The sequence below is a fragment of the Peromyscus eremicus genome, chromosome 5 (genome assembly GCF_949786415.1).
Source record: "Peromyscus eremicus chromosome 5, PerEre_H2_v1, whole genome shotgun sequence".
In the NCBI taxonomy this organism is placed as follows: Eukaryota; Metazoa; Chordata; class Mammalia; order Rodentia; family Cricetidae; genus Peromyscus; species Peromyscus eremicus.
Window position 1 is genome coordinate 35,219,532 of NC_081420.1, and position 26,503 is coordinate 35,246,034.

General features: G+C 37.5%; 1 protein-coding gene across 1 annotated transcript in view; it reads left to right on the forward strand.

Moving 5' to 3' along the window:
- Positions 1-25,728, forward strand: part of LOC131910842 (prolactin-2B1-like) — an 81,934-nt gene extending 56,206 nt beyond the window's left edge. The window contains exons 2-5 of the mRNA XM_059262723.1: positions 20,488-20,703; positions 22,428-22,535; positions 23,538-23,717; positions 25,543-25,728. Of these exons, the coding sequence (XP_059118706.1) occupies positions 20,488-20,703; positions 22,428-22,535; positions 23,538-23,717; positions 25,543-25,728 (690 nt within the window). The remainder of the gene's footprint in view (positions 1-20,487; positions 20,704-22,427; positions 22,536-23,537; positions 23,718-25,542) is intronic.
- Positions 25,729-26,503: the final 775 nt, after the last annotated feature.

A 26,503-nucleotide genomic window follows, 5' to 3' on the forward strand; every position in this document is an offset into this window, starting at 1 on the left:
GTTCTGAGTGAGTTTAGAAGATAAGAGTGTTGATAGAAATGTGGATGATGGAGTCCTGGCTTGTGAAATTCCAGAGGGAAGTTTAGTAGTCACTCAAAGACTCTATCGGAGCTGGTGCATCCTTTCTTTCTTTCTTTCTTTCTTTCTTTCTTTCTTTCTTTCTTTCTTTCTTTCTTTCTTTCTTTCTTAATAAAGGAAGGTATATAATTGGGTGCTTGCTCAGTTTGAAAGGGTTAGTCCATAAACATCATGGCAGGGAGAGCAGTAGAAGGCTTGCTGGCATGGTAGCTGAGAACTTTACATCTTGGTTTTCAGGCAGCAGGAAGAGAGTAAGGACACACACACACACACACACACACACACACACACACACACAGAGAGAGAGAGAGAGAGAGAGAGAGAGAGAGAGAGAGAGAGAGAGAGAGAGCGAGCCTCTTGTAGGTTTTGAAAACCCAAAGCGGGGTGGAGAGATGGCTCAGCGGTTAAGAGCACTGGTTGCTCTTTCAGAGGTCCTGAGTTCAATTCCCAGCAACCACATGGTGGCTCACAACCATCTGTCATGAGATCTGGCACCTTCTTCTAGGCTGTAGGTATACATGCAGACAGAAAATTGCATACATAATAAATAAATAAATCTTAAAAAAGAAAATAAATAAATAAATAAATAATAAAAAGAAAGAAAGAAAACCCAAAGCCAATTCCCACTGACATACTTCCTCCAACAAGGCCAAGCCCTAATCCTTCTCAAACATTTCCACTAATTGAGGCCCACACACTCAAACATATGAGCCTATGTGGTTCTGTTTAGTCAGAGCTGAAGAATCAGCTGTAATTAACAAGATACCAGAAACACTAAAGTAAAACCTTTACTTGACTGAGAAAATGGATGCAGTTAGGCTGGGACTGAAGAGTCAGCTATGATAAGAAACCAGCATAATTAAGGTGAAATATTCTGGGAAGCAATTTTTAAGGGTCAGCACACAGAATTTATGTTCCAGAGGAAACCAAGGTTACACTTTGTCCTGTCAGCTGAACTTGGTAGTATAAGAGTCACCCAGGTATTACTAAGTTTTGAAGGCATGAAAAGTCATGGAAAGCAGCTGAGACTTGGCAGCTGGAGTCTCTGAAGAGAGTTCAGGAGAGGCTATTGGTAAAAGTGCAGCCCAGTTATAACAAGACACCCCAGAATTTTGAGGACACCAGTATCAAGGGGTGACCACAAAGAACAGTTGCAGCTGTAGTGTAGAGCTGCTGTGAGGTGAGGAGACTATCTAGGCTGCAGATAATGGAGCTGGAATCATGACCTAAGTCCTTTGGAGGAGCCCAAAAGATCATGAGTGGATCCCAGACAATGGATGCTTAGTTATTTGCACAAATGGAGCTTGGTTTTGTGTTGTTCAAATTATGACTGTGGCCTGGTTCTTCCCACATGAAGTAAGAAAGTATTTAACTTATTTTTGATTTTACAGGAATGCACAGTTGAGAGATGTACTAGTCAGTGTTCTCTAAAGTAACAGAACTTATAGAACTTATATAGAAAAGGAATTAATTAGAATCATTTACAGACTGTGGTTAAGATAATCTAACAATGACTGTCCACAAATGGAAAGTTCAAGAATCCAGAAGTTGTCCAATTCATAATGTTAGATGTCTCAGCTTGTTTTCAGTATAAGCTGGAATGTTGAAGAAGTACGATCCAATGCCAGTGAAGGAATGGACTTGCTAGCAAGCCAAGAGCAAGCAGGCAAAAAACAAAAGATTCCTATTTCCATGTCCTTATATAGGCTTCCAGCAGAAAGTGTGGCCCAGATTACAGGTGGGTTTTCGTACATCAAATGATCTGGATTAAAGTTATGTCTTCCTACTTCAAAGATCAGTTTAGAAATGGATCTTCCTACTTCAAATTAAGCAAAAATCCCTCACAGGTATACCTTCCATTTTGGGGTTCTAGTTAATTCTAGATGTAGTCAGTTTGACAACCATAAAGAGCCATCACAAGAGACTTTAAAGTTTTAAAGAAGTTTTGGATTTTTAAAAGATACTTTTGAATTCTAAAGAGACCGAATTTTAAAGTGTTTAACTTTTTAAAGTCTGTGGGACTCTTTTAAGTTTGTAAGATGTTTTATTTTGTAATGTTGATATTAATGTGTAATCTTGGAGATGTACAAGAAAGGTAATGTTATAGCTTAACAGTAATGAATTTGTGTGCCAAGTTGACAAGGAGTCAATTCTACTGGCTAGTTTTATGTCAGCTTCACATTATAGTCATCTGAGAGGAATCAAAGTCAATTGAGAAAATGCCTCCAGAGAACAGGACTGTAAGCAAGCTTCTAGAGCATTTTTGTAATTGGTAATTGATGTGGGAGGGGACAGCCCATTGTGAGTTATATCACTCTAGGCTGATGGTTCTACATTCTATAAAGAAGTAAGCTGAGAAAGCCATTAGGAACAAACAAGTTAGCAGCACTCTTCCTTGACCTCTACATCAGCTCCTGTCTCCAGATTCACCCCTACTTGAGTTCCTGTCTTGGCTTCACTCAATGGATTGTAACATGGAATGTGTAAACTAAACCTTTTCCACCCAACCAGACATTGCATATTTCATCACAGCAAGAGTAAACCTATTTAAGATGTTGCTACTTTCATTCAACAGTCTGATTTACGTTATCGGCCACTAGGGCTTAATGAATCAATAATTCATAAGAAGCAACCTAATCAGAACTTGGGAATTTTGTTACCTTATGGTTTTATTTTCTACTTACTTAAACCATGCCTAGTACCCTCTTTCAAATTTTTAACTGCTCTAGTTTTCTTCTATTTAATTTTTCAACTCTATTAGACATTTCATGTTAGTGTTATATAAAACTTTACAGACCATCATCAAAATCTTTGATGTCATGATTTCATGGCTACAAATAAATATTTAGGTTGAAAATCAGCATCAACTAGGAATCTAGAAACTAGATTAAAAATAAAAGTTAAGTTATAACATCATGAAAAGTTCTAAATGCTGGTTTTACTTGTTTCTTCCCAATAACAATGTGGTGTAAAACAAGGTGTACTCCAGGAATGACCTCAGTTATGTAAGTGTTACAACTCTGATAGAAAGGTAATATGGCAATCAGAAACCAAGGAATACCTACAGCTCTGAAAGAAAAGTATTCTGGCAGTTGGAAGCCCAAGAATATCTACAGCTATTAAGGGAAAGGTATCCCAATAGAAGTGTTACATCTTTGTTCCAGCAAGGGACAGTTTCCCCAGCAAAGTGTTACAGCCCTTGCTCCAGAAAAGGTTTACCTAATGAAAGTATAATAACTCTGCTCCTCCAGCGGAGGGTTTCCCCAGTGAAATTTTTACAGCTCAGCTCCAGAGAAGTATTCCAACTCTGCTCAGTTCCCCCAGAGTGTAACAACCCTGCTTCAGCAAGGGAAGGTTTCCTCAGCCAAAGTGTTATAGTTCTACTCTGCTCCAGCCCCGTTTTGCTCCACTCCACTCTGATGAAGGTTGTTACAGCTCTGTTCTACTAAGGGAAAGTTTCTTTGCAGGAAGTGTAGCAGTTCTACTCCACCCCAGTGAGAGCCATTACAGCTCTACTCTGCTATAGTAAAAGTCTGTTCTACTAAGGCAAAAGAACAAAATTACAACAAATCTCACTCAAGATATTTATTGGGAGGGAGGAATCTAGGAGAATGGTTGCTTCTTTGAGGGTGGAAGAATGCAGTCCCAAACTGAACAGGTACAGGGCTTATATAGGGTTTCTTATGGGTGGAGCTTTCCAGGGTGAAGATTTTCAGGGTGAACATTGGCAGGATCTCAAATCCTGAGCTTGGAACAAGCTCAGAGATTGGTTGAGTTTAATGCTCAGGGATTTGTTGGTTTTCATGCTCAGGGATTGGCTGGATTTCAAGTCCTGAGTTGGTTAGGGGTAGGATGTGTTTCTTTGGCTCTCATCTCAGGGCCAGGGTGTTTTTTTTTCACTAGCCCTTTTTACTCAACACATTAGCTCTAGACAATATGCCTTTGTTATGGATATTGTTCACTATCACCAGGCTGCTATGAAGTAGCCTAGAAAAACGAAGTCCAATAAGGACAGGCTATATCTCAGTCTCACCAAAGAGCATGAAAGAAGGACATGGCATGACATTCTGTGAAGTGATGGGGGTGAAACCTAAATTGCAATAGGGACCTTAAGCTTTTTGAGATATTGGGAGGAGGGATTGATTGTTCACTGAGAAATGCTACAGTAATAAAGAGCAAGCAGTCTAATGGAAAAGCCTTATACTGTATCCTGTGGATATTGAGAGGCTTGGCTCTCCAAGCCCCTTAGAGCCAGAATCATTCCATCATGAACCACAGATACTACATTTAGAGTGGGAGGATTTGATGCTTAGTTGTCTAAGGATTCAATGTGTTTTTGGTATGTCCCCCATTGATATGTCCCCATTCTTTTTTGTTACAATTGCACTGATTTCTTTGTGATATTATATATTGGAAAATATATATCTTAGTTGAGTTTTATTGAATTTTACAATTAAGAGATTGCCATGTGTCTCAAAAGAGACAATGGACTTGGTGAATAATATTGACACTATGAAAGACTTTGGGGATACATTAATGGCTTAAGTGGATTATGTGTTATGACAAGTTTAGCTTATGAGGAAGGGGGTAGAAAGTCTTGTTTTAAAATGACATATGTGTATGTCATTCTTGATGGGAGGATGTCTTTCTGTACACTGTGAATATGTGTTGCTCTGATTGGTTGATAAATAAAGCTGTTTGACCTATGGCAAGACAGCTTAGAGGCAGGCAGGAAATTCAAAGAGAGAGATAGGAAGAAGGCTGGGAGAGACACCAGTGAACTGCCCAAGGAGTAACATGTAATGGGTTGCAGGTAAAGCCATGGAACATGGAACACAAATAAATCTACGTATTTAATCAATACATAGATTAGTAATTATGGGCTAGTTTAAGATATAAGAGCTAACTATCAAAAGGCTAGAGCCATGGCCATGCAGTTATAATTAATATAAGCCTCTGTGTTTTCTTGGGTCAGAGTGGCTGTGGGCCTGGGCGGGACCGGAGAAAACTGCAGCTACCATTCTATGAGTCACTGTTCAGTTGTTGTGGTAAAATATCATGACCAAAGGCAACATAAGGAAGGGGAGATACATTTTATCTTATGGTTCCAGATGAATAAGACTCCATGTTTACAGAATGGAGGCATGCCAACAAGTAGGGAGTATGGCAGCAGGAACAGAAATCTGTGAGTTTAAAACAATAATAGAAAACATGATATAGGGAAAAATGGAAGTAGGCAAAGCTTCTTTAAGTCTCAGTGTCCACCCCTAGGGATCCACTCTTCAGCAAAGCTACACCACAAGCTGACAACCATTCAGATACTGAAGCATTATGAGGGAAATTATTCATTCAAACCAACACATCATATGAGAAGGATTAGATTTATGATGGTTAGTAAAGATTGGCTATTTGATATCATCTAGAATTATCTAGAAGAAATAGCTCTGTGTGTGTCTGTGTGGGGGATTCTGTAACTGGCTGTATTAGGAGAGAAGACTGACATTGCACATGGGATCAACCATTTTGTGGGCTGTGTCTCAGACCAAACATACAGGATGAAGAAAGTAGATCAAAAGCATTATATATCTCTGCTTCCTGATTGTGGAAAATCACTGAGACCAGCTTTGTCAGTTTCCTTACCATGATAAAATGTGTCCATTTGCAGTATATCTCACAACAAACTATTCTACAACAAACATATTATCAGATTTATCAAAGATATGAAAGTAAACATGGACAAATGTCATTACCCATGAGTCATTAGTCTTCATCACCTTGAGGAGCATCCTTTACTACTATTCAGCTGTCTTTGTATTGATAGCTGCTATTGCTTGTCCTTAATGAAGGTAAGTGGGCCCATTATTATCCTTAGAACTTTGTCATTTCACCTGGTTCCTGCGTCTGGTTGTTCCAGGCTTGCCCTGTGGCCACATCCTGTTTACAACCCTTATCTGTATGTAGGAACTCCCAGATCTGGGTGAACATATTTATACCCAAAGTCTCTCATTTTGCATGAACTCTTAAGTTGTTATTAGTTTTATGTTCAAAGGTGGTATTCTCCTGCTCTGTTATATAATATGTGTCTCACAAGGACACTCACCCAAACTTAGTATCTATCTTCCAGTAAAAAAGGTAAACTGTATTATACTTGTATAGACATAAGTATTGGAGGAATGGAATTCAGGCATGGAATTCAGCTATAATTCTGTTTACATGTAACAATTATAGTCCAAATTCATTATTTCCCATGCAGATAAAAACTGAAATATTATTCCTTCAAATGTATTCTTCTCCCCCTCCCCCTTTTTTTAGTTCTAATCCCTCTCAGGCTGCTGAACCTAATACTCAGGAATCAATGGAGAATAGGGAAAAGAAAAGTTCTATGAGCCAGAGAAACAGAAAGGTTACTGTCAGGTTTCATCTCTTAGAAGTGTCAGAGAAGCTGTACTTACAAAGTCTCCTCAGCACTGCTGCCTAAACAAGACCTGAACAAAAATGCATTCTTTTTTATTATAGTTTTATTTAACTATTTAAAAATATTCTTAGGTGCTTAATGTTAATATCAAATCACACTTATATGCAGATGGTAGATATGGACCTTTAATAATCAGAACCATTCTTTAAAATTTTTCATTATGTCATGCTAACGTTTGCAAACTCTGAAATACTAAAAACCATCTACAATTAATGTAGCAGATGAGAATTTGAAATTAAACAACATACATAAGTGGAAAATCTATATCCCAACTCATGAGACCATTGAAGATGTCTGAAGTGCCAATGTGGCTACCTTTCTACTCAGATCAGACTGATGGGTGACGATGAGTAAGGAAGGAGGGTGCCTGCAGAACAGCAAGGAAAACCCCGTGGAAGATGAAAGTCCTCTAGACTAAAAAGCTTGTTTTGTATTTGATGGAACACTCTAGATAAGAATAGGCATGTGTGTGTGCATGAACACACATATGCCCATAACTATGATAATAAAAGAAAAAGATGATACCAAGTTAAGACTGGGGGCATTGAAATAATTCAAAGGACTATATCTGGGTGGGGCTTGAGGGGAGAAAGGGAGAAGGGAAAGTGATACTATTTCTTTTCTGTTAAAACATATTAAAAATAATAGAGAGACACTACACTGCACAACTGCAATGCAATTTCTTTACAATATAGGTGCACTTAATATTTTTATATCCCTGAATTTACTTCCAAGTAATAACAAGTTATAAATCACTTACTTTCTTTAACATTTAAATTATATAAGTGAAAAGTGGGGGAATGCTAAGGAACCCATTATTTTAAAACATTATTACCATAACAGTGAGAGTGGACAAGCATGCAACACAAGGAAAATTGTAGAACAATTTCCTTGAAGACAAACATAAGCTAATATTTAAATAAAATTCTTTTAAACAAACTTGAATGACAGATCAGAAAGATCATTGACTATTATCTGCTTAGGGTCACTTCAGTCCTTGTTGAATATATGTAAATCAGTAAATGTACTAGGGTAGTCAGATAAAGGAAACAAGTTACAGAAAAGTAAAACCACTTTCTCTAAAATCAGTAAGAAAACAAGAGCATCCACTCACTCTAAGTTTATTCTACTTGGTGTTTGATGTCTTCCTATAGCAATAAGGAATGGAAAGATACACAAAGAAATAAAAATATGAAAGACAGAAGTCAAAGTTTCCTATTTGCAGATGACATTATTCTACACTTAACTGACCCCCAAGACTAACTCATACTCCCACAGCTTATACATTTTTTTCAAATATTAACAAAATACATTATCATCATTTAAAAAAAAAAAACTGGCAACTTTTTTATTACCAAAATACAAATTACAAAAAATGGTGGTGTTTCTATATTGAATTCCATTGGGAAATCCACAACCAACCAATTTTCAACTGGATCTAAGGGCCAAATCACAAAAAGTGACCCATGCCTAGCATAATTACTTAGCCAAGATGCTATGGATAGACAGATATAGGCCCTGGGTGAGAATTTACTATTATCACACTGCTAAATGGACATAGCATTAAAGTGACTTCTAATGACTTATTCTACCCACAGAAGAATACATCTCTCAAGGATCATCAAAGAAGCTTCTTTTTGCAGTAGATGGTATTTACTGCTGAGTCCCTTAACTAGTTAAAGTGCAAAGAACAAGGTCCTGTGGCATATTCAGCACTAAAATAAACACCTAAACCAAACTTCTTCCTCCAGAAACTCAGGCATCATTGCAGAAGAAAGAATAGAAAGATTGTGAAAACCAAAGGAAATGGATGACTACAATGATCATTGTTTTCTGATACAATGTAGTGGTTACAGAAATGAACTTCAGAAGTTATGACAGCATGTATAAGACCTTTGTGAGCTCAAGTTACAGAATATCATGGCATAGAGAGGGAATTTATTTGTAATTGATAACTAATAGGAGAGAGTCATAGCAACAATCAGAAAAAAATCATTCATGGCACTAGTACAAATATAGGTAAAAAGATTATGAAATTATATAAATGACTCAGACAGAAACTCATGCACACAGAGCCACTGAATTTTCAACACATATACCAAATTTCCAATAGAAAAACTGTTCTTACCAACAAACAATACTGGTAAACTGTACATGTAGAAGAAAAAAGCAATATCGGCATTTTATTAAATATATCACAAAGAAAATTATTAGAAAGCTGGTTCAATAGGTAAAATGCTTGCACAGAATCATAAAGATCTGGGTCATATCTATGGACCCAGGCACAATACTGACATGAAGTCATAGGTCCTTAAACTGAGCAAAGGAGAAGAAAAATTAAGAGGATCTTTAGCCTTTGCAGTCTTTCACGCTCACAAAATTGGTTAGTTCCTGGAATATCAATGACCCCTGTCTGTCAATAAGATGAAAAGTTATTGAGTAAGACACTCAAAATCAATATTTGGGGCACCTCATGAATGTGAAAATTGATGTGTGACAACCACCTGCATAAGTACACACATTCATACACATAAAGTAATACATATGCATACAGGTTCATCACATACACAGGCACTCATATACAATTATTACAGATAAAAGAAAAAGACAGGGTCATATTACTTAATGTGAAAAGCACAAACCCAAAATAAGACCATCCTAAACACATTTTTTTTTGGGGGGGGTTCAAGACAAGATTTCTCTGTGTAGTTTTGGTGCCTGTCCTGGATCTCTGTAGACCAGGCTGGCCTCGAACTCACAATGATCCGCCTGGCTCTACCTCCCGAGTGCTGGGAAGACACAGTCTCCTTAGGCAGGCTATCTGGGAGTTCACTCTCTAAAAAGGTACAAATAAGTTGATCATGGGGATAAGGAGAAACCAGGTGCTAGGGAAGTTCCCAGGAATCCACAAGGATGATCCCAGCTTGGACTACTAGCAATAGTGGGAAGGGTGCCTGAACTGGCTTACTCCAGTAATTAGATCAGTGAATACCCTAACTGTCATCATAGAGCCTTTTTCCAGTAACTGATGGAAGCAGATGCAGAGATCCACAGCCAAACACCAGGCTGAGCTCCAGGAGTCTAGAGGAAGAGAGGGAAGAAGGATTCTATGAGCAAGGGGCATCAATATCATGGTGGAGAAACCTACAGAGACAACCAAACCAAGCTAATGAGAACTCATGAAATTTAGACTAACTCTTGTGGAGCCTCCATGGGACTGGACTAGGCCCTCTGCATAAGCAAGACAGTTGTATAGCTTAATTTGCTTTAGGGGCCCCCTAACAGTAGGATCAAGATCCATCCCTGGTGCATGAGCTGTCTTTTTGGACCCCACTACTGTAGTGGGACACCTCTCACAGCCTTGAGGCGGGTGGGAGGGGCTTTGACCTGCCTCTACCAAATAGACCAGGCTCTGCTGACTCCCCATGGGAGGCCTTACCTTCTTATAGGAGGGAATGGGGAATGGATGGGTGAGGGAAGACTGGAGGAGTGGGAGGAAGGAAGAGGGGGATCTATGATTGGTATGTAAAATGGATAAAAAATTTCTTAATTAAAAAAAAAGATTCTGCCTCTACCATTCATATTCTGGGATTTCAGGCCTGTGCCAGAAGCAATGGTCTAAACAGTAGTTGGAATTAAACCTGTGTTTAGAGAAGCTGTTCATGAACTGTACCATAGGTGGTATGTGCCCAATTATCTTCAATGTATACATTAAATTCATGAGAGGTAATAAAAGATACAGGGAATAATAATTTAAGCACTGAAAATATTAACTAATGGATCATCTGACTAGTTTCACAACATCATCTTCACTTGGAGAAAATAATAGAAAAATATTAAGTTTTGGTAGTTGTGCAATGCCATGGACACTCTGAACTGAATGTGATTGGAACAGAAAATTGAGAAGTGAGTAGAAGGACATGTTCTATCCCAGCACACGTGGAAAACCTTAACAATAAACAATATGTTCATCATAAGTGTCTATGTAGGACATAATGAAATCACATAAAGACGGTGTTCTCATTGTCATGAAAGGGAAGCAAAATTCTATAAACAAAATACAACAAAAGTATACCTAAGCATAAATGCTTAAACAGTCCTCTTCTAAAAACATCCTTGACAATGAGCAAAATATAAAAAGAAGGATAAAAAAGGGGGATAAAGCCAGTAAAATGTAAAATGTATTATTTCAAAATTAGCAGTATGCATCCCCAGATGTAATGAAATAATAGCATATAGCATAAATAAGGGGAAAAGTTTAAAACCCCTTCATAAGAAAGTAAGAAAAAAGAGAAACAAGGAAATAACAAACTCAATAGTAGCAATCAATGAAAATAAGAATAGAAAATGGAAAATGGTGAAATTTATGGCTGGTTCTTTGCAAAAAAAAGTTATTAAAGTTTGGAAAATTCTATTACAATAACATGATCAACCACTAATCTTGGCTAACTACTAGAACTTAATAATAAGGCTATTACTGAGCACAACACATGTCTGTGCCATAGAACATGGCAAAAACAAGCTGGTAGAAAACTGGAAGCTTCATCTCTACTGGCTAGCTTCCCTGGTGTTGGAAGGCAGTAGGGAAGTTATCAGAGCAAGAAAGTAATCATTTATACACAGCTGTGAACTTGCGAGCTGTAGCAAAGACCGAAATGCCCATTGATGCAATAGTAGCAAACATATCATTGGCGTTCCTATTTCCTGAATGGTTTAAGTCCCACTCCACTAGATGAAACCTGTATCTGGTGCCATTATCAGAGCAAGAACTTATAACTACACAGGACACAGTCCCTAGTGGTAAACCTGCTACTTTCATATTGGTAAATTGGCAGAGTGTTAAACTTACTCCTGGTGACTTATCTTATAACCCTAGTTTAATGTATCTCTCAATCACCATCTAAGAAGCTTCTATTTGCAGGAGATGGTAATTAACACAGTATCCTACAACTGGTCAAGGAGCAGAGAAAAAGAGACAGAAAATGATCAGTCTGGAAGGGATATATAATAAAGATACAACCTAAGGCTCAGGGATCATTGAACAAGGGATGGGGTACAAAACAAGTGTAGGAACCAGAGCTGATGGATGACTGTAAGGAAACATCTTCTGAAGACAGAAGGGAGGCTGAGCTTCAAAGTGAACTCCCATTAATTGTGTCAGAATGCAGAAGGCATGTGCAAGACCAAGCTAGACCAAGTCCTAGTATAGGGAGAGGAGTTAGGCATAAAATTACATCCCTAGCTGCAGACTAATTGCTAATTGGTCACTTTTCTCTTACTGTAGCTCCTGGTAAGGAGATTGTGCTCCAGTGGCAAACTACATATCCATGAATATCATGAATACTTTAGGTAGCAGAAATTACTCTTGAAGGGTTTTGTTTTTCTGTTTTTTAAATCTCTTTTCTTTTTTTTCTTTTTTTTATAGTTCAAAACTCTTTTTTTTTATTTTGTAGGCCTTTTATTTCACTGTATATTAATATTTAATCCAAACATTAAAGTACATAAGAATTATATAGAGACAAAATGAAAAAAAAGAATGGAATGAGAAGAAGAATATGATCAAAATGTATTTAAATTTAAAAATAGTCTTAAATAAAAACATAATAAATATTAAAAAGTATTTCATACATTAGAAAAATTATACATAAAAATTCTAATCTGACAAACTGACATTTAATCTCTGACTTTAATGGCTGTGTGACCTTCGGCAAAACACTATGTCTTTCTAATCTCCCATGTCCCTCACATGTGGGAAATCTCAAGTTATTGAGAAAGTGAAATGAGATCATATGCAAAGCCCTTAGCATATGACGTAGAATGCTTTACTTTCAGCATACAGCTGTCATCTTCATCAGAACAGGTATAACAACTTTCCAGTGACCTCTAAAAATTGGCTTGTTAACTACTATTCTTCCCTCATAAGAGGATCATATAGGAAGGCCACTAGCCGTCGCTTGAGATCCCTCATTAGTAGACCCTGTACTTCTCAGCCATTTGTTTTTTTTTTATTTTTTTATTTTTTTTTATTTTTCATATCTGTACATTTATTTTTCTCCCTTTCTATTTTAATAAAAAGGAAAAAAAGAAAAAAGGTTATAACTAACAAAAGAAAAACTATATACAAAAGTACAATGACTATATACAATATATACAAGTAATAAATGTCTAAACAATGTCTAGTCCATTTGTATTTGACAAATTCAGAGAAAATAATTTCATTATCTATCCTATTTTGTTAAGTCCAAAATGTATCTAATTCACTTTCTATCCTAATTAATCTTCAACTATAACTAACTAAACTTCAACTATACCTAACTAATCTTCAACTCCCTCAGAGACCCAAGAAGGAAATAATATTAGCTAACAAAAATAAAAACAGAAAGTGCATGCAAGCAACTTCCAAAAAATTTGTGAGTTGACAGAAACAGCCAGCTGCCTGGACAGTCACCTGAGGTTTCTCAGCAGTGCTGGGGCATCATCTTCAGCCTATAGGCTTAGCATATCTGACAGACTCATTTGTGAATTAGGATGTACACAAGGTCAACAGTTCAACCTCACATACTACTCAGCAGAGAAAAACAATGACATCATGAGGTTTGCAGACAAATTGATGGACCTAGAAAAAATCATCCTGAGTGAGGTATCCCAGACTCAGAAAGACAAACATGGTATGTACTCACTCATAACAGGATACTAGATGTGGAACAAGGATGACTGGACTGCTACTCACATCACCAGGCAGGCTACCTGGAAAACAGGACCCCAAGAAAGACACAGGGATCGCCCAATGACAGAGAAATGGAATGAGATCTACATGAACAGCCTGGACATGAGTGGGGGTAGTGAAGGGCGAGGGTCGAGGGAAAGAGAGCTTGGGTGAGTGGGAGATCCCAGCTGGATCAACAACAGAGAGGGAGAACAAGGAATAGGAGACCATGGTAAATGAAGACCACATGAGAATAGGAAGAAACAAAGTGCTAGAGAGGCCCACAGAAATCCACAAAGATACCCCCACAACAGACTGCTGGCAATGGTTGAGAGACAGTCCGAATTGACCTACTCTTTTCTTTTTTAAGGACATGTATTAGGTGGATAGGGAAGGTGGTGTCTAGGGTGGTGAGTATGATTAAAACAGATTGTTCAAAACTTGAAACTACCAATGAACTAATGCAAATGTTTTAAGAATACACAAATTACCAACTGTTATGATATGAATATTCTTTCTCCTGTCAGGACCATACCCCTATAGGAACAGGAAGGCATTTGGTAGAACTGAGTAATGATGACTCACATTGAATCGGGCTTATAAAATGCCAAAGCAATATAGCTAGAATGGGAAAATGGGAAAACAAGTCACAGCAATAAAAATGTTACAAGACATCTGGAGGGAGGGCTTGAATATTGAAGCATAATTGATATTAAAGATTGAAAAGGAGTCAGATGTGATGCTTATGGACTTCAAGAAGTAATGCTTATCAGATAGTTCTCTGAGAAGACAGGATGCAGCTTTTGACAGGTTGCTGTGGATGAAGAACATCTAGATGGGTAGAAATCACTTCAGGCAGGTCTTTGAGCAATAGTCAGTGATGCTTGAAGGTAAGGGTCAAACAGATTAACTCAAGACCCACTGTTACGTTATACATTCGTTAACCACCAATATTGTGCATTGTTAAATCTTACAGGTAAGTGAATATGAATTCACAGGATTTCTTCAATGCAGCAAGGAGAGCAAAAGCAGACCGTGAATAAGGAGACAAAAAAATAAAAACATGTACTAGAAAAGGACTAAGCTCGTATAGCCGTGTCCAGTCACCTCTACCACAGACATTTATACAGTGGCCTTTTCTTATGAAAGGGACTGTGCTCAGGGTGGGTGTCTTTCTGTGGAGCACGAAGTGACCAGAGTGCAGAGCATCACCTCAGTGTGGCAAATGTAAGTTGAGCTAATGTGTTTGTGGGATGGGGAAGCCTTTGGGTATGTATCTTGTTCATCCTGCCCTGGGTGAAATCAGGAAACAAACATGGCTGATAAAAGTTCAATAACTACAGCCAGCCTGGAGCCAGATACAGAAAACAACCTGAGGTGAAAGAGTGGTTTAGATGAGACTTGGCTTGTTTCCCACTTACCCTTGGCCTGTCAAAGCAGCTGTCATCCAGCCATCAAGGTAGCCTTAGTGGACATGCTGTCAGGGTAGGACGGCCAATGTGTCACAGGGCATTACAGTTATATGTAATTACTTTTATCACTGATATTAGAAAATAGCTGGCAAAAGTAGTTTGCAGAAGCAAGAGTTAGCTTTGTATTGCATTGGAATGAGACACAGTTTCCCATGATGGGACAGATTGAGCAGCTGCTTTCATTTCCTCAAACAGTCAGAAAGTGGCAAGAGATGAATGCTGGTGCTAACCTTGCTGTTGCCTTTTCAGTCAGATCTGGATCCCAACTCAAGGAATGTTGCCACTTACATCTAGAGTACATTTTCCCACCTCAGTTATCCCAATCTATGTCTTTCAAACTGGCTATCTCCTAGGATTACATTATCTGATTACGGGCACTGTTAGATCAACAATCAATCAACTCTTGTCAATTTGATACTCATTCATAGAACTTTTTAGGCATCATATCTCACCACTCACTCTCAAAGTATTCAACACTCCTCTAAGAGTCCCAATACTCTCTAGTAGTCCTGACTGTTCAAAATCCAAAATCTCTTCTGAGACTTGGTCAACAGTGAGGGCCTGTGAAATAATAAAAACAAAACCAAACAAAACAAAAATCCCAAAATGAAACAAGATATAGGCTTCCCATGTACATGGGTAAGAAGTAACACTCCTCCTCCAAAGGGGAGTATTGGGGGCTGTATCAAGGAATGGTAGGACCAAACCAAGACTGAAAGCCAGTGGCATTTGGACATCTAACAAAAGCAACTGAGCTCAGAAAGGTTTTGGTAGTTAGCCTTGCCCTACCATCCCTTATGTTTGTTATGCACATGAATTCTGTCACAGCTGGATCTATTCCATGCTTGATATTTTCGCGAGCAGACAATCCAGGAGCCTCAGATCTCTGATATGCTTGGTATTGTCCTACTTCTTAGGGTTTTCCTTCACAATGGCCTTTCAGAGGCACCTCAAAGGGACTATGACCCTACCACGTGTTGCTCTCCGTCATTTACATTCTAGAATTTTGAAGCAAGCGTCAACAAGCCCTATAGTCTTGTATTTCCATGCCTGCAAACCCAGTGCCACCTGTACCATGCTTCCAAGTTCTGTGGTAAGCTTCTAATATAGACTATGGATAACAATGTCATGGGATATTCTACATAAGGTTAAGCTACTACATATTTTTTATAAACTTATTTATTTAAACCCTTGGCCACAGTTTACTCCCCCTCCTCTCCTTCCAAGCCTCCTACCCTTTCTATTCCCACCCCCTAATCTACTCTTCTTCTGTTTCTATTTAGGAAAGGGCAGGTCTCCCATGAATATTAACAAAATATGGCATATCAAGTTGCAGTAAGACTGAGCACCTCCTCATGTATTAAGACCCATCATGAGGAGTATTAACAACCAGTATGAGGTGACCCAGTATGAGGAGTAGGTTCCTGAAAGCCAGTAAAAGTGTTGGAGACAGCCTTTGTTACATCTGTTAGGAGTCTCACAAGAGGACCAAACTATACAACTTCAATATACATGCACAGTGCCTAGGTCAGTCCCATGCAGATTCCTTGGTTGTCGTTTCAATCTCTGTGAGCCCCTAAGAGCCCAGGTTAGTTAATTTAATAATGCATGTTAACTATAAATAGTGTCTTACTGAGAACTAAATATGTTAGTACCTTCCCTTATTTTATTGTAACCCAAATCATTCCTTACACACAAAAGGGAAATGATGAGTCCTGTTCATATTTGTTAGAGCCATTCATTTTGTTTTTTGTTTGTTTTTTTTTTTTTTTTTTTTTACAGATTCCTTAGATCAGTGGTTCTCAACCTTCCTAATGCTGCAACCCTTTAATACAGTTCCTCATGTTGTGGTAACCCCCAGCCATGAAACTATTTTTGTTGCTACTTCATAACCATAACTTTGCTACTGTTATGAATCACATATCTGACAGGCAGGATATGGAACCCCTGTGAAAGGGTCATTAAACCCCCAAAAGTATCATAATCTGCAGGTTGAGAACCACTGCCTTACATGCTTAATTCCAATACCAACATATGCAGTGGAACTTCAAATGCTCTGCTGACCATCTATAGGGAAGTCATTCACAATGGTAATACCTAATGTCATATGTATTTGGAAAACAATATAAAAGAATCATATTCATACCAGTTGAGAATGTGCAAGAAGGAAAAATTCATGGTAGAAACAGATATCACTGATGCCCATTAGGGTGTTGAAAAATCTCGAGAACAGACTGGTTAACTTCCATTGAGTTACTGAATGGGGTAGACTCCTTGGAATCAAAACCATAGTGGCATTGTCAGTGAATTTGATGCATGCCAGAACTAAATGGTAAGAACTTATTGCTGATATTAAATATTCATCCTGCATGTTATGAAGAAATTAGGCTGAAAATGAGTGGACATTTCCATAGGACTAAGCAACCTTCATCATGCCACATGAACCGTACTAGTTACTAGAAAAAAATGTCAATGTGAGATATGCACAATAAAATGATAATGGAACACTCAGCCAAGTAAGATGTAACCACTGGGCCATAGTGGTAGAACTGTTATAATGTCATCAAAACACATTGTCATTGGATTTAAGACCATCTCAGCATCATAGAACCCATGTTTTCTATTATCCAGCTTAAAAGTTTGTGTCTAAGGAGGTAATAGTCCAATAAGATGACCTCTGCAGTTGTTTGGTTCAATAGATGGGATGTTTCTACCAGTTGCCTACCAGTTGCCTTCTAAACTGTGTTTAAACCCTTTATCTGTCTACCAAGTAAAACTCTGTACAGTATTCCCCGAATATTAATAAAGACTTGCAAGGCATAAACTGTTCAGAATAAATACTATTGCTATGTCTGGGTGGTTTAGGAAATATTGCAGATGAAGTAATAGGAATATACAAGAACCTGAAGAAAATAATGTAAGTCTGGGTGATAGCTATTTCCATTTGAGTATAAAAACCCCATCATTATTTATGAACCAGAGATTGCTGAGTCTATGTACAACATATCTTGGACACTAGTAACAACCTGGAAATAAGATAAACACTGGAGATGCACTTATGTCTGTGGTCACGAATACTAGGTTGCTCTCCCTGACCCTAACAGAGAAAGGTCATGGGATCCTGATTTGGATTTCAGGTGTTACTTCCTTCTGCCTTCTAGCATAATCTGCTCTGCTATATAGGAGGTGGAAAACTAACAGAAGGAAGGACTACAGTGGTGCAGATTTCCTGAGTTGGCAGACAAGCTTTGGTGTGACTTCTCAGAGATGTCATTCTCTTTGACTCAAACATTTTCTTGTAAGTAACTCCTCATTTGAGTTCCTCTATAGATGCTTAAACATTATGTTATTGGGCAGTTTATTTATTGCTATAATTGTTGCCCTATTTGGGATAATTAGTCATTTGTTCATACCAAGCCAGGAGAAGCAAAGCCACATAGACTTTAGATACACTTTGTGGTCATTGCTCTAGAAAGAAAATACATTCTGGGATTAGTGGGTTTCATAAGGAAGTCATCTTAGCGTAGAGATATGTAGCTATGTCTAGAGACATTTTTTTTTCTTTTTTTCATTTTTCTTTATTAAGAAATTTTCTGCTCACTCCATATACCACCCACAGATACCCCTCCTCCCTCCTCCCACCCCCCTGGCCCTCTCTCCCAAGCCACCCCACATTCCCCACATCCCCCAAATCAAGGTCTCCCATAGGGAGTCAGCAGAGCCTGGCACACTGAGCCTAGGTAGGTCCAAGCTCCTTCCCACTGCACCAAGGCTGCACAAGGCTGTACACCACAGGCACTGGATTCCCAGAAGCCTACCCATGCACCAGGGACAGATCCCGATCCCCCTGCCTGGGTGCGCCCTAAACAGTTTGAGACAAACAACCGAGACATTTTTTCTTGTCTTAACTGATACGATGTACAAATGGGGGGGGGGCATTACCTGTGTCTAAGGGTTAGAAACCAGAGGTTTGTTAGAATATTACATGAAAAAGATATATCTGAAACAGGAAATGATTCATCTCAAAAAGTAAAAATTGCAGATTAAGATGAAATGAGAGCAGTAGATTCTATCAGTCAAATTAATAATATCTTAGGAAAGAAGAGAGTGACATAGTCTGATTCCAGAGTCTTGACTGTGAGTTCTTTGCCTTGAATGAGTGTAACCAAATTGTTACTTCGGGAGAGGAATGTAGGCAAGCATAGCACATGTGGGTACTAAAGAACCTTGACAATTAGGTTCAAGTAAAATAATGTTGTAAAACCTCACACTAATGCTAACTTACTTTTGTTTTTTATATAATGTCAAGAAAAATGAATTGGTAACAACTATGAACTTGATTTTATGAAGTAAAAAAACAAAATATGAGTCTTCTTCCTTTCTTCTTAGACTGTGAAAATTCTTCAGTTGATGAATGGGTAGAATGTACATATACATATTTTAATGTATATATATATATATCACTCTTAAAATAAATTTAGGAAAGCATGTGTATTTTGAAAATATATGGTAATATGAATTTTTTGACAATATCTTTACTTTGTATATAAAATTGATTGTTATCTGTATTTTATACAACTTTTTGATATATTTAGACATTTTAAGCATTTGGGTGTAGATGTTTCCTGTGAATTCCCCCTATCAATTTTCTAAGGTTGTGTTGGATATTACCACTACTATTAACAAAGTTTCTATTGAAATATATAGTCATAAGAGTCACATTTTATAACATAATTTGTCTCAGACTTTTGTCCATCAAAATAGATTGCCTTTTAATTTGGTAAGTGCATGGTGTATCACCCTGTTCTAAACTATTGATGTGTTACAGTTCCGTGGTTCTTCATGTAAAGGACACATGTAAAGGAAATTGACGAAACCAACACTGATCATTGCAAAAACATTTAAAGGCATCTGTTCTACAGAGCAGAGAAAATAGATAAAATCAAATTCCTGGAGCGAGTAACATGTCACCAAGGACAATGTGTAGGTCTTTATGTGTAATAATGACAACCCTTGGCAACACAAAGCCTTAGAAAAGATGCAAAGTCCTCAGTGTGTGTGTGTTGCCTTGTAAAATTTCTAATAATGGGACTACTAAAAAAAATCACACTAGCTACAAATACAGTTTATTTATTATTTATCTTTTCGTTATAACTATGTTGCCAAGCCTATTTACAGGCTAATTGTAAACATCAAACTGAGAGGAAAATGTCTGAAATATTTTGCAAAGAAATACATGACATTTTGGAGTTGAGTTAATGATATTAGGCAGTGGCATCGTGTTTATGACAACATTCTCTTCATCCTCAATGTTAATAAAAAGGAAAATAATGTATTTTTCACGAATAATGAAGATAAAGCAAACCTATGCATGTTGCCTTTGTCAGATTAGGGTCAAATATGCTAGTATTAGACACTGAACTATGAGAAACAAATTTTTAATTGTCTTATTACTCAAAATGAAGAGAAATCTGCAAGACCTTAAATGATCAGAAAAATATAATTAGATCATCCTGACTTGATTTATGTTAAGCTCCAAATGTTAGGAAAAAAAACAGAAACATGTCTGTAAATAACACTAAAAATTCATTATCTTAGTCACATTTCAAAATAGAAATCTGTGCAAATGTATTTACTTACCTAAATTTGCACAGTGGAAGACGTTTATTACTCGGCACATCTAAAACTACCAAACTGTGTAAAAGATGCCACTGAGGTAACGCTTCCATTGACAGGGTGATTGTTGACAACCTCAGAGAAAGAAATCTCAGAGTGGCTTTTCTTCTCGTTTAGCAAGGACACTACTCCTGTTCCTAGTGTCCAACCTGCTCTTGTGGGAGAATGCAGCCTCTGCACCTACCTGTGTCAAGAGGGATCTGGATACCCAGAAGTCCGTAGAGAGACTAGTTAAATTGGCCACCTTTATGTCTAAGATGATCAATATCCAAGCTGGAGAAATATTTACTGAATTTGTAAGTACCTCTCTGACTCATGGCTTCTTTCAAAAATGGGTCTTCATGCTACTAGTTGGGATGTAGTATATAGACTAAAGTTGGAAGCATAATGACCCAAATTTCAATCAATATACCATCACAGGGAGAAGAAATCAGCAGTTACTAAACTCTTTAACAGGAGAAAAGGATATTCTCAAGAAATGTCAGATATTTCCTCACATGAAATAATATTTTTCTCTATTTTGAACTTTAATTTACACCTGTGACATATGAAATGTATGGCTAAGAAAAAGGTGTGATTTTTTTTATTCCTTTATTTAGTGCAGTAGTTCTCAACCTTCCTAATGCTTCAACACTTTAATACAGTTCCTCATGTGGTGCTGACCCCAAACCATAAAATCATTGCATTGCTCCTTCACAACTGTAATTTTGCTACTATTATGAATTGCAATTTTACTATCTGATCTGCAGGATATCTGATATGTGACCCATGAAGGGGTTGAGACTCACAGACTGAGAACCCCTGGTTTAGCAGTTTGGCTTCCACTGGTGTTCATTACTTTGGGTAATAGAGATAACCAATAAAGGAGGATTGCTTTCCATGGCGCTGCAAACATTAGACTACACAGACGTAAGTTATCACTAGGAGAAGTTTTCAGTTTTTTTCTTTATAAATCTGCAAATGCATTAAATCATTTTTTTTTTTTCGTTTTTTCGAGACGAGCTTTCTCTGTGTAGTTTTGGTGTCTGTCCTGGATCTCAGGCTGGCCTCGAACTCACAGAGATCCGCCTGGCTCTGCCTCCTGAGTGCTGAGATTAAAGGCATGCACCACCACCGCCCGACACATTAAATTATTTTTCAACCATTCAAATTCATGTGTTTGTAACAAGGAGTTCTGGTGTAGAGATAGGGCTATGTCCTTCCTTCATATTATTGCTGTCAAATATACATGTATATATATATATATATATATGTATGTATGTATGTATGTATGTATGTGTATGCATGTATATGTTCATATTTTCCTTTGCATATTTGGCTGACTACCTAGTGTTAGACAACCTGTTGGTCATTCATCCCAGGAATGAATTGATTTGCCCTCTCTCAGCAGCCATGAAACCCCTGTAGCTCTTCATCTAAGGATAGAACTATGTGGAATTTCTCCTATTTACATTAACAAGTCAACCAGTATTATTACTATGCTGGTCTTGTTTAGTCAGTCATATTGTTGAAAATTCGTGGGTTCACTTTACCTGTCATGTCTAAGGGGAGCTATCTATCAGCACATTTCCCGAGACTTTGACTTTTACAAGCTTTCTACCCCACTCCCCCTTTGAGAGTTTCTCTGAGTTTAGGTTTAAGAATTGCATTAAAGATATATTAGTTGGGGTTGGGAACCTCAAAGTCATTCATTCTCTGCATTTTGACCAGTTGTATATCTCTGTAATGGTCTCCATCTATTTCAAGAAGAACCTTCTTTGGTGAGGGGTGAGATTAATCTTATCTGTGGGTAGAAGGATATTTATTTAGAATATAATTACAGAATATGTTTTTAGGAACTAGCAGTAGTAGGTTCTATGACATTTCCATTCACAAATAGTTGGCTAGGTTTACATTACTAGGTGTCAATTATCTTCTGTTGCGTTTAAATTAAATATCTATCAAATGCAACAGAATTTGGCCAATGGCTCATTCATGTAATTTTTAATCTCTAACTTATTTAATATTTCATCATTTCCAGGATAACCAGTATGCCCACGGCAAGAGGTATAATGATAGGGTCCCTGACATCTGCCCCACTGATTTTTTTGAAACTCCAGTAAACAAGGAGCAAGTTCTAAAAAGCAATGTAAGTGTTTAACTCTTTTGTATTTCTTTACCAGAACAACTGAAGCAATATAACATTTCTACACATAGTGGAGATGATCAAAGGCACTGCAATGATTATCATATGAGCAATAAAGAAATCATACAGCATGGTTAATAAATTATAAGTGAAATATGCTAAGTGGTATTTTAGATGATCCATAATTTTACATGGAGAAGATCCTTTTACCACTGTGAACCCTTGGACTTGTACTTATTAGTCTGTAGGAAAGTTTCAATTGACATTAACATTCATGGTTGAATATTCGTTAACGTAATGAAGGCAAAATACAATACAACAGTTGTATTTCTCACAGTTACTGATGAACCCCAAATTGGCAGCACAGCGGATACTGACCTGTTCTTTTCTCACTGTTAAGTAGTTCCTGGTTCTGCTCCTTTTTCTTTTACTAAGTGTTAATTCCTAACTGGTTGTTCTACTTTTACTTTGTAACTGGAAACCATCTGAGAAAAGAGTCCAATGAACACTGTACTTTATTCCTCAGGTTAAAAATCATCCTTTCTGTATGATGATAAGTCAATATATTACATCAGCTCCAATTTACAATTGTCAGCATCTCTTATATACAATTTCTTGCCATAACTGATCTCAGGGTGGAGTCAAACATTACTATATATCCCTACACATCCACACAGTACAATCCATCCTACATATTATACTTAATGTACATCTTCAATTCTCATTTAAACATTTATGATATAAATGAAGAAAAATAAAGGAAACATTAACAGTGGGAGTTTGAGCAACAAAACTCATTTATTGAGAGGGATTATTTTGCTAGAAACTTCATAGAGCACTCTGCTGACAGTTCTGAGTGTAATCTTCAACAAAATTTCATAACAAATGTCAATGGCTACATATTTCACATATACAAATATATCATTTATAAAATAATATGAGTAGCTACAGAAATTTATTACAATTCATTTATTCTAACACTATTGTTAAATTATGGTTACTTAGCCAGAAGTACTACTGCAATTGGTATACAATCTACTGTATTCCTGGGCCGACCCTCTGCATCATCTTGTGAATGAAATATCTATCATGCAGGGAGATCCTTATTCTATTCTCTATAAAACCAGACAGATGAAGGCAAAATTTGAAGACCTCACGGAGGGAATTAAAATAATACTCAGCGAGGTAAGCAATCTGCTGGCTGTTCTTTGTTTTCTTCATAATTACATAAGGTGTTCTTTGTAATGACTAATATATTTTTAAAATGTTTTACTTTGCAAAAAAATTAAAAAGCAATGTAGTTCATATAGACTTACAGAAAACCACAACCAGTCAAAATGAAGAGTTGTGAAGTCCAATTCCAATGAATACATCTGCAAAATATTCACACATCTAAGGCTCAAAGAACATGGAAGAAGATGAGGAGGAAAGATTTAAGAATCATAGGATCAGGGAGTTTGTGTAAGAATGTGTCTCCTAGGAATGTCAGAATCTTCATCCATAGAGGTTCACCAACATGACTTCCTAAACATGAGATGAACAAGGGCAACCCCAATAGACATATCAAAGTGGTCAGGGCTTCAGGGGAAGGTCTGTGAGGCCTCACTCCTACACAAAGAACTTCAGGCAAGTAAGGAATGTTGAGAGTGGGAGAAATAGGCTTTGCCAAGGAAAAGTCCATCAGTTGGTTTTCCAACACCAAACAGTAAGCCCTAAAAACATAATATGAGTAACATTACACAGACTGATCAGGTTATATGTAGGAATACATAGGTAAGTACACATAGGTATGTGCGTGTAACGATAATTAAGGAAGAGTCCATGAATTTAAAAAATAACAAGGAATAGTATATGAGAGGATTTGGAAGGAGGAAAGGAAGGGAGAAATGGTGTAATTATATTATCTCAAAAATAAAACAAGAAAAATCTTGAAAACAGAAAATGTAGGCATTCATATCTGTTATAGCCTTACAGTTAAAAGGGATACTAGCAACGCTACACTCTCAAGTATGCTTTACTCAGAGTCTCTTACCCAGGGGTATCAGAAGAAACCAGATTTTTCTCACTTTGTAGTATCTTTCCTGGGTAAAAAGACAGATACCTAACTACCTTAGCATATCTAGCATAGTCATCCCTTGAATATTGCCTCTTGGACCATACAGAGCAGTTCTTATTTGTTCTGGGCTCTATTGGACACACATTATTTGGAGAACTAATTAGGTTGAAAATCAGAAGGGAAATTGGTTTAATGTCAAATTCCGTGAGGTAGAAAAAAAAAAAAAAGACTGAGTCTACGGTGATGGCACACAGTTTGTTCAATAATAAAAATTAAATTAGTTCTTCTATTACCCCTTTGTCACCTGTGTCAAAAATTAAGTAGCCATGTAGCTAGAGTTTTCCTGCCTGGCCCACAGTCAGGACAAATCTCTCTCACCTGCCAGTCCCACAGCCGCTCAAACCCGACCAAGTAAACACAGAGACTTATATTGGTTACAAACTGTATGGCCGTGGCAGGCTTCTTGCTAACTGTTCTTACAGCTTATATTAATCCATTTCCATTAATCTATACCTTGCCACATGGCTCATGGCTTACCGGCATCTTCACATGCTGTTTGTCATCTTGGCAGCTGGCAGTGTCTCTCTGACTCAGCCTTCCACTTCCCAGCTTTACTCTCCTCCTTGTCCCGCCTACACTTCCTGCCTAGCCAATGGCCAATCAGTGTTTTATTTATTGACCAATCAGCAACACATTTGCCATATAGAACATCCCACAGCATAGTCACTTGCTGGCTGTCCATCTAACAACTCCTGAAAGAAACATTTTATTAGTAATTTCACATGTGCCAGAAAATGTATTCATTAGGGGTTCAGTGAAGTATATCCATGAAAATCTGTGTCTATTTTATAATCTTGATAATATAAGTACTTTCACAAATCTATATTTAGAATGAATAAGCATCTAAAATATAATTAATACTTGGATGACTATCCCTTTGATGATTATGTTCAGATTGGAGAAAAAGCTAATGAGAGCTACCTTGCTTGGTCTGGGCTGACAGCCTTGCAGTCAAGCAATGAAGATGTTCGCTGTTTTACCTTTTACAACTTGTTCCGCTGCCTGCTCAAAGATTCCCACAGAATAAACACTTTTCTCGAGGTCCTCAAGTACCAAATCATCCATGAAAACAACTGCTAACAGCAAATTTATACCATCTACTTCTGAGATGCCCCTTGATAAGACAATAATGCAAAATCTCTTTGAATTTTCCCCTCTCTTCTTTAAAAATAAAAACTACTTGGAAGTTCTAAAGTCTTTGTCAATTGGTATAAATTTCTTTCGGTGATTTCATACAAAATCAAAATATTTCAGAAACAACAGAAGTTAAGCACCTAACTAATACATTATACAACTTACTTCAGACTCCGAGAATATTGTTATATATGTAAAATTGTTAGAATCAAAAAGTAATGTGACTGTTACACAGTCCCTAAAGTCTATCAAAAAGCATAAATTTGGCAGTTTCATTTTGAATGCCAAGCCATCTTTATAGGACTTTAAGAAGTATACTAACTGAGAATACAGGTAGTATGTATTTGCATTGTCTGTAAGTACTGTGAAATTTTTTAGTAATCAGAAGTGTGTTAGAACACAAGCAAGAAATGGCTCTCAATTTCTCTCCAACAATGAGGGCCCAAAGAGCAATGCATGGATTTCTCTAGGAAAGGGAAATAGAAGAGATCTCCTGGGTTAACTGGGGGTGGGTGGTGATGGGAACATGACAGATTGGGTTGCAGGTGAGGTTAAGGGGGAGGGTAATGAAAGAGATGTCTTGATTGGGGGCCCATCTCAGGGTCAGGTAGAACCCTGGTACAAGGGAAACTCCCATGAACCTGCAAGGATGACTCTAGCTAAGACATCTAGCAATAATGGATAGGTAGCTTGAACTGGCCATCTCCTATAATCAGTTGGG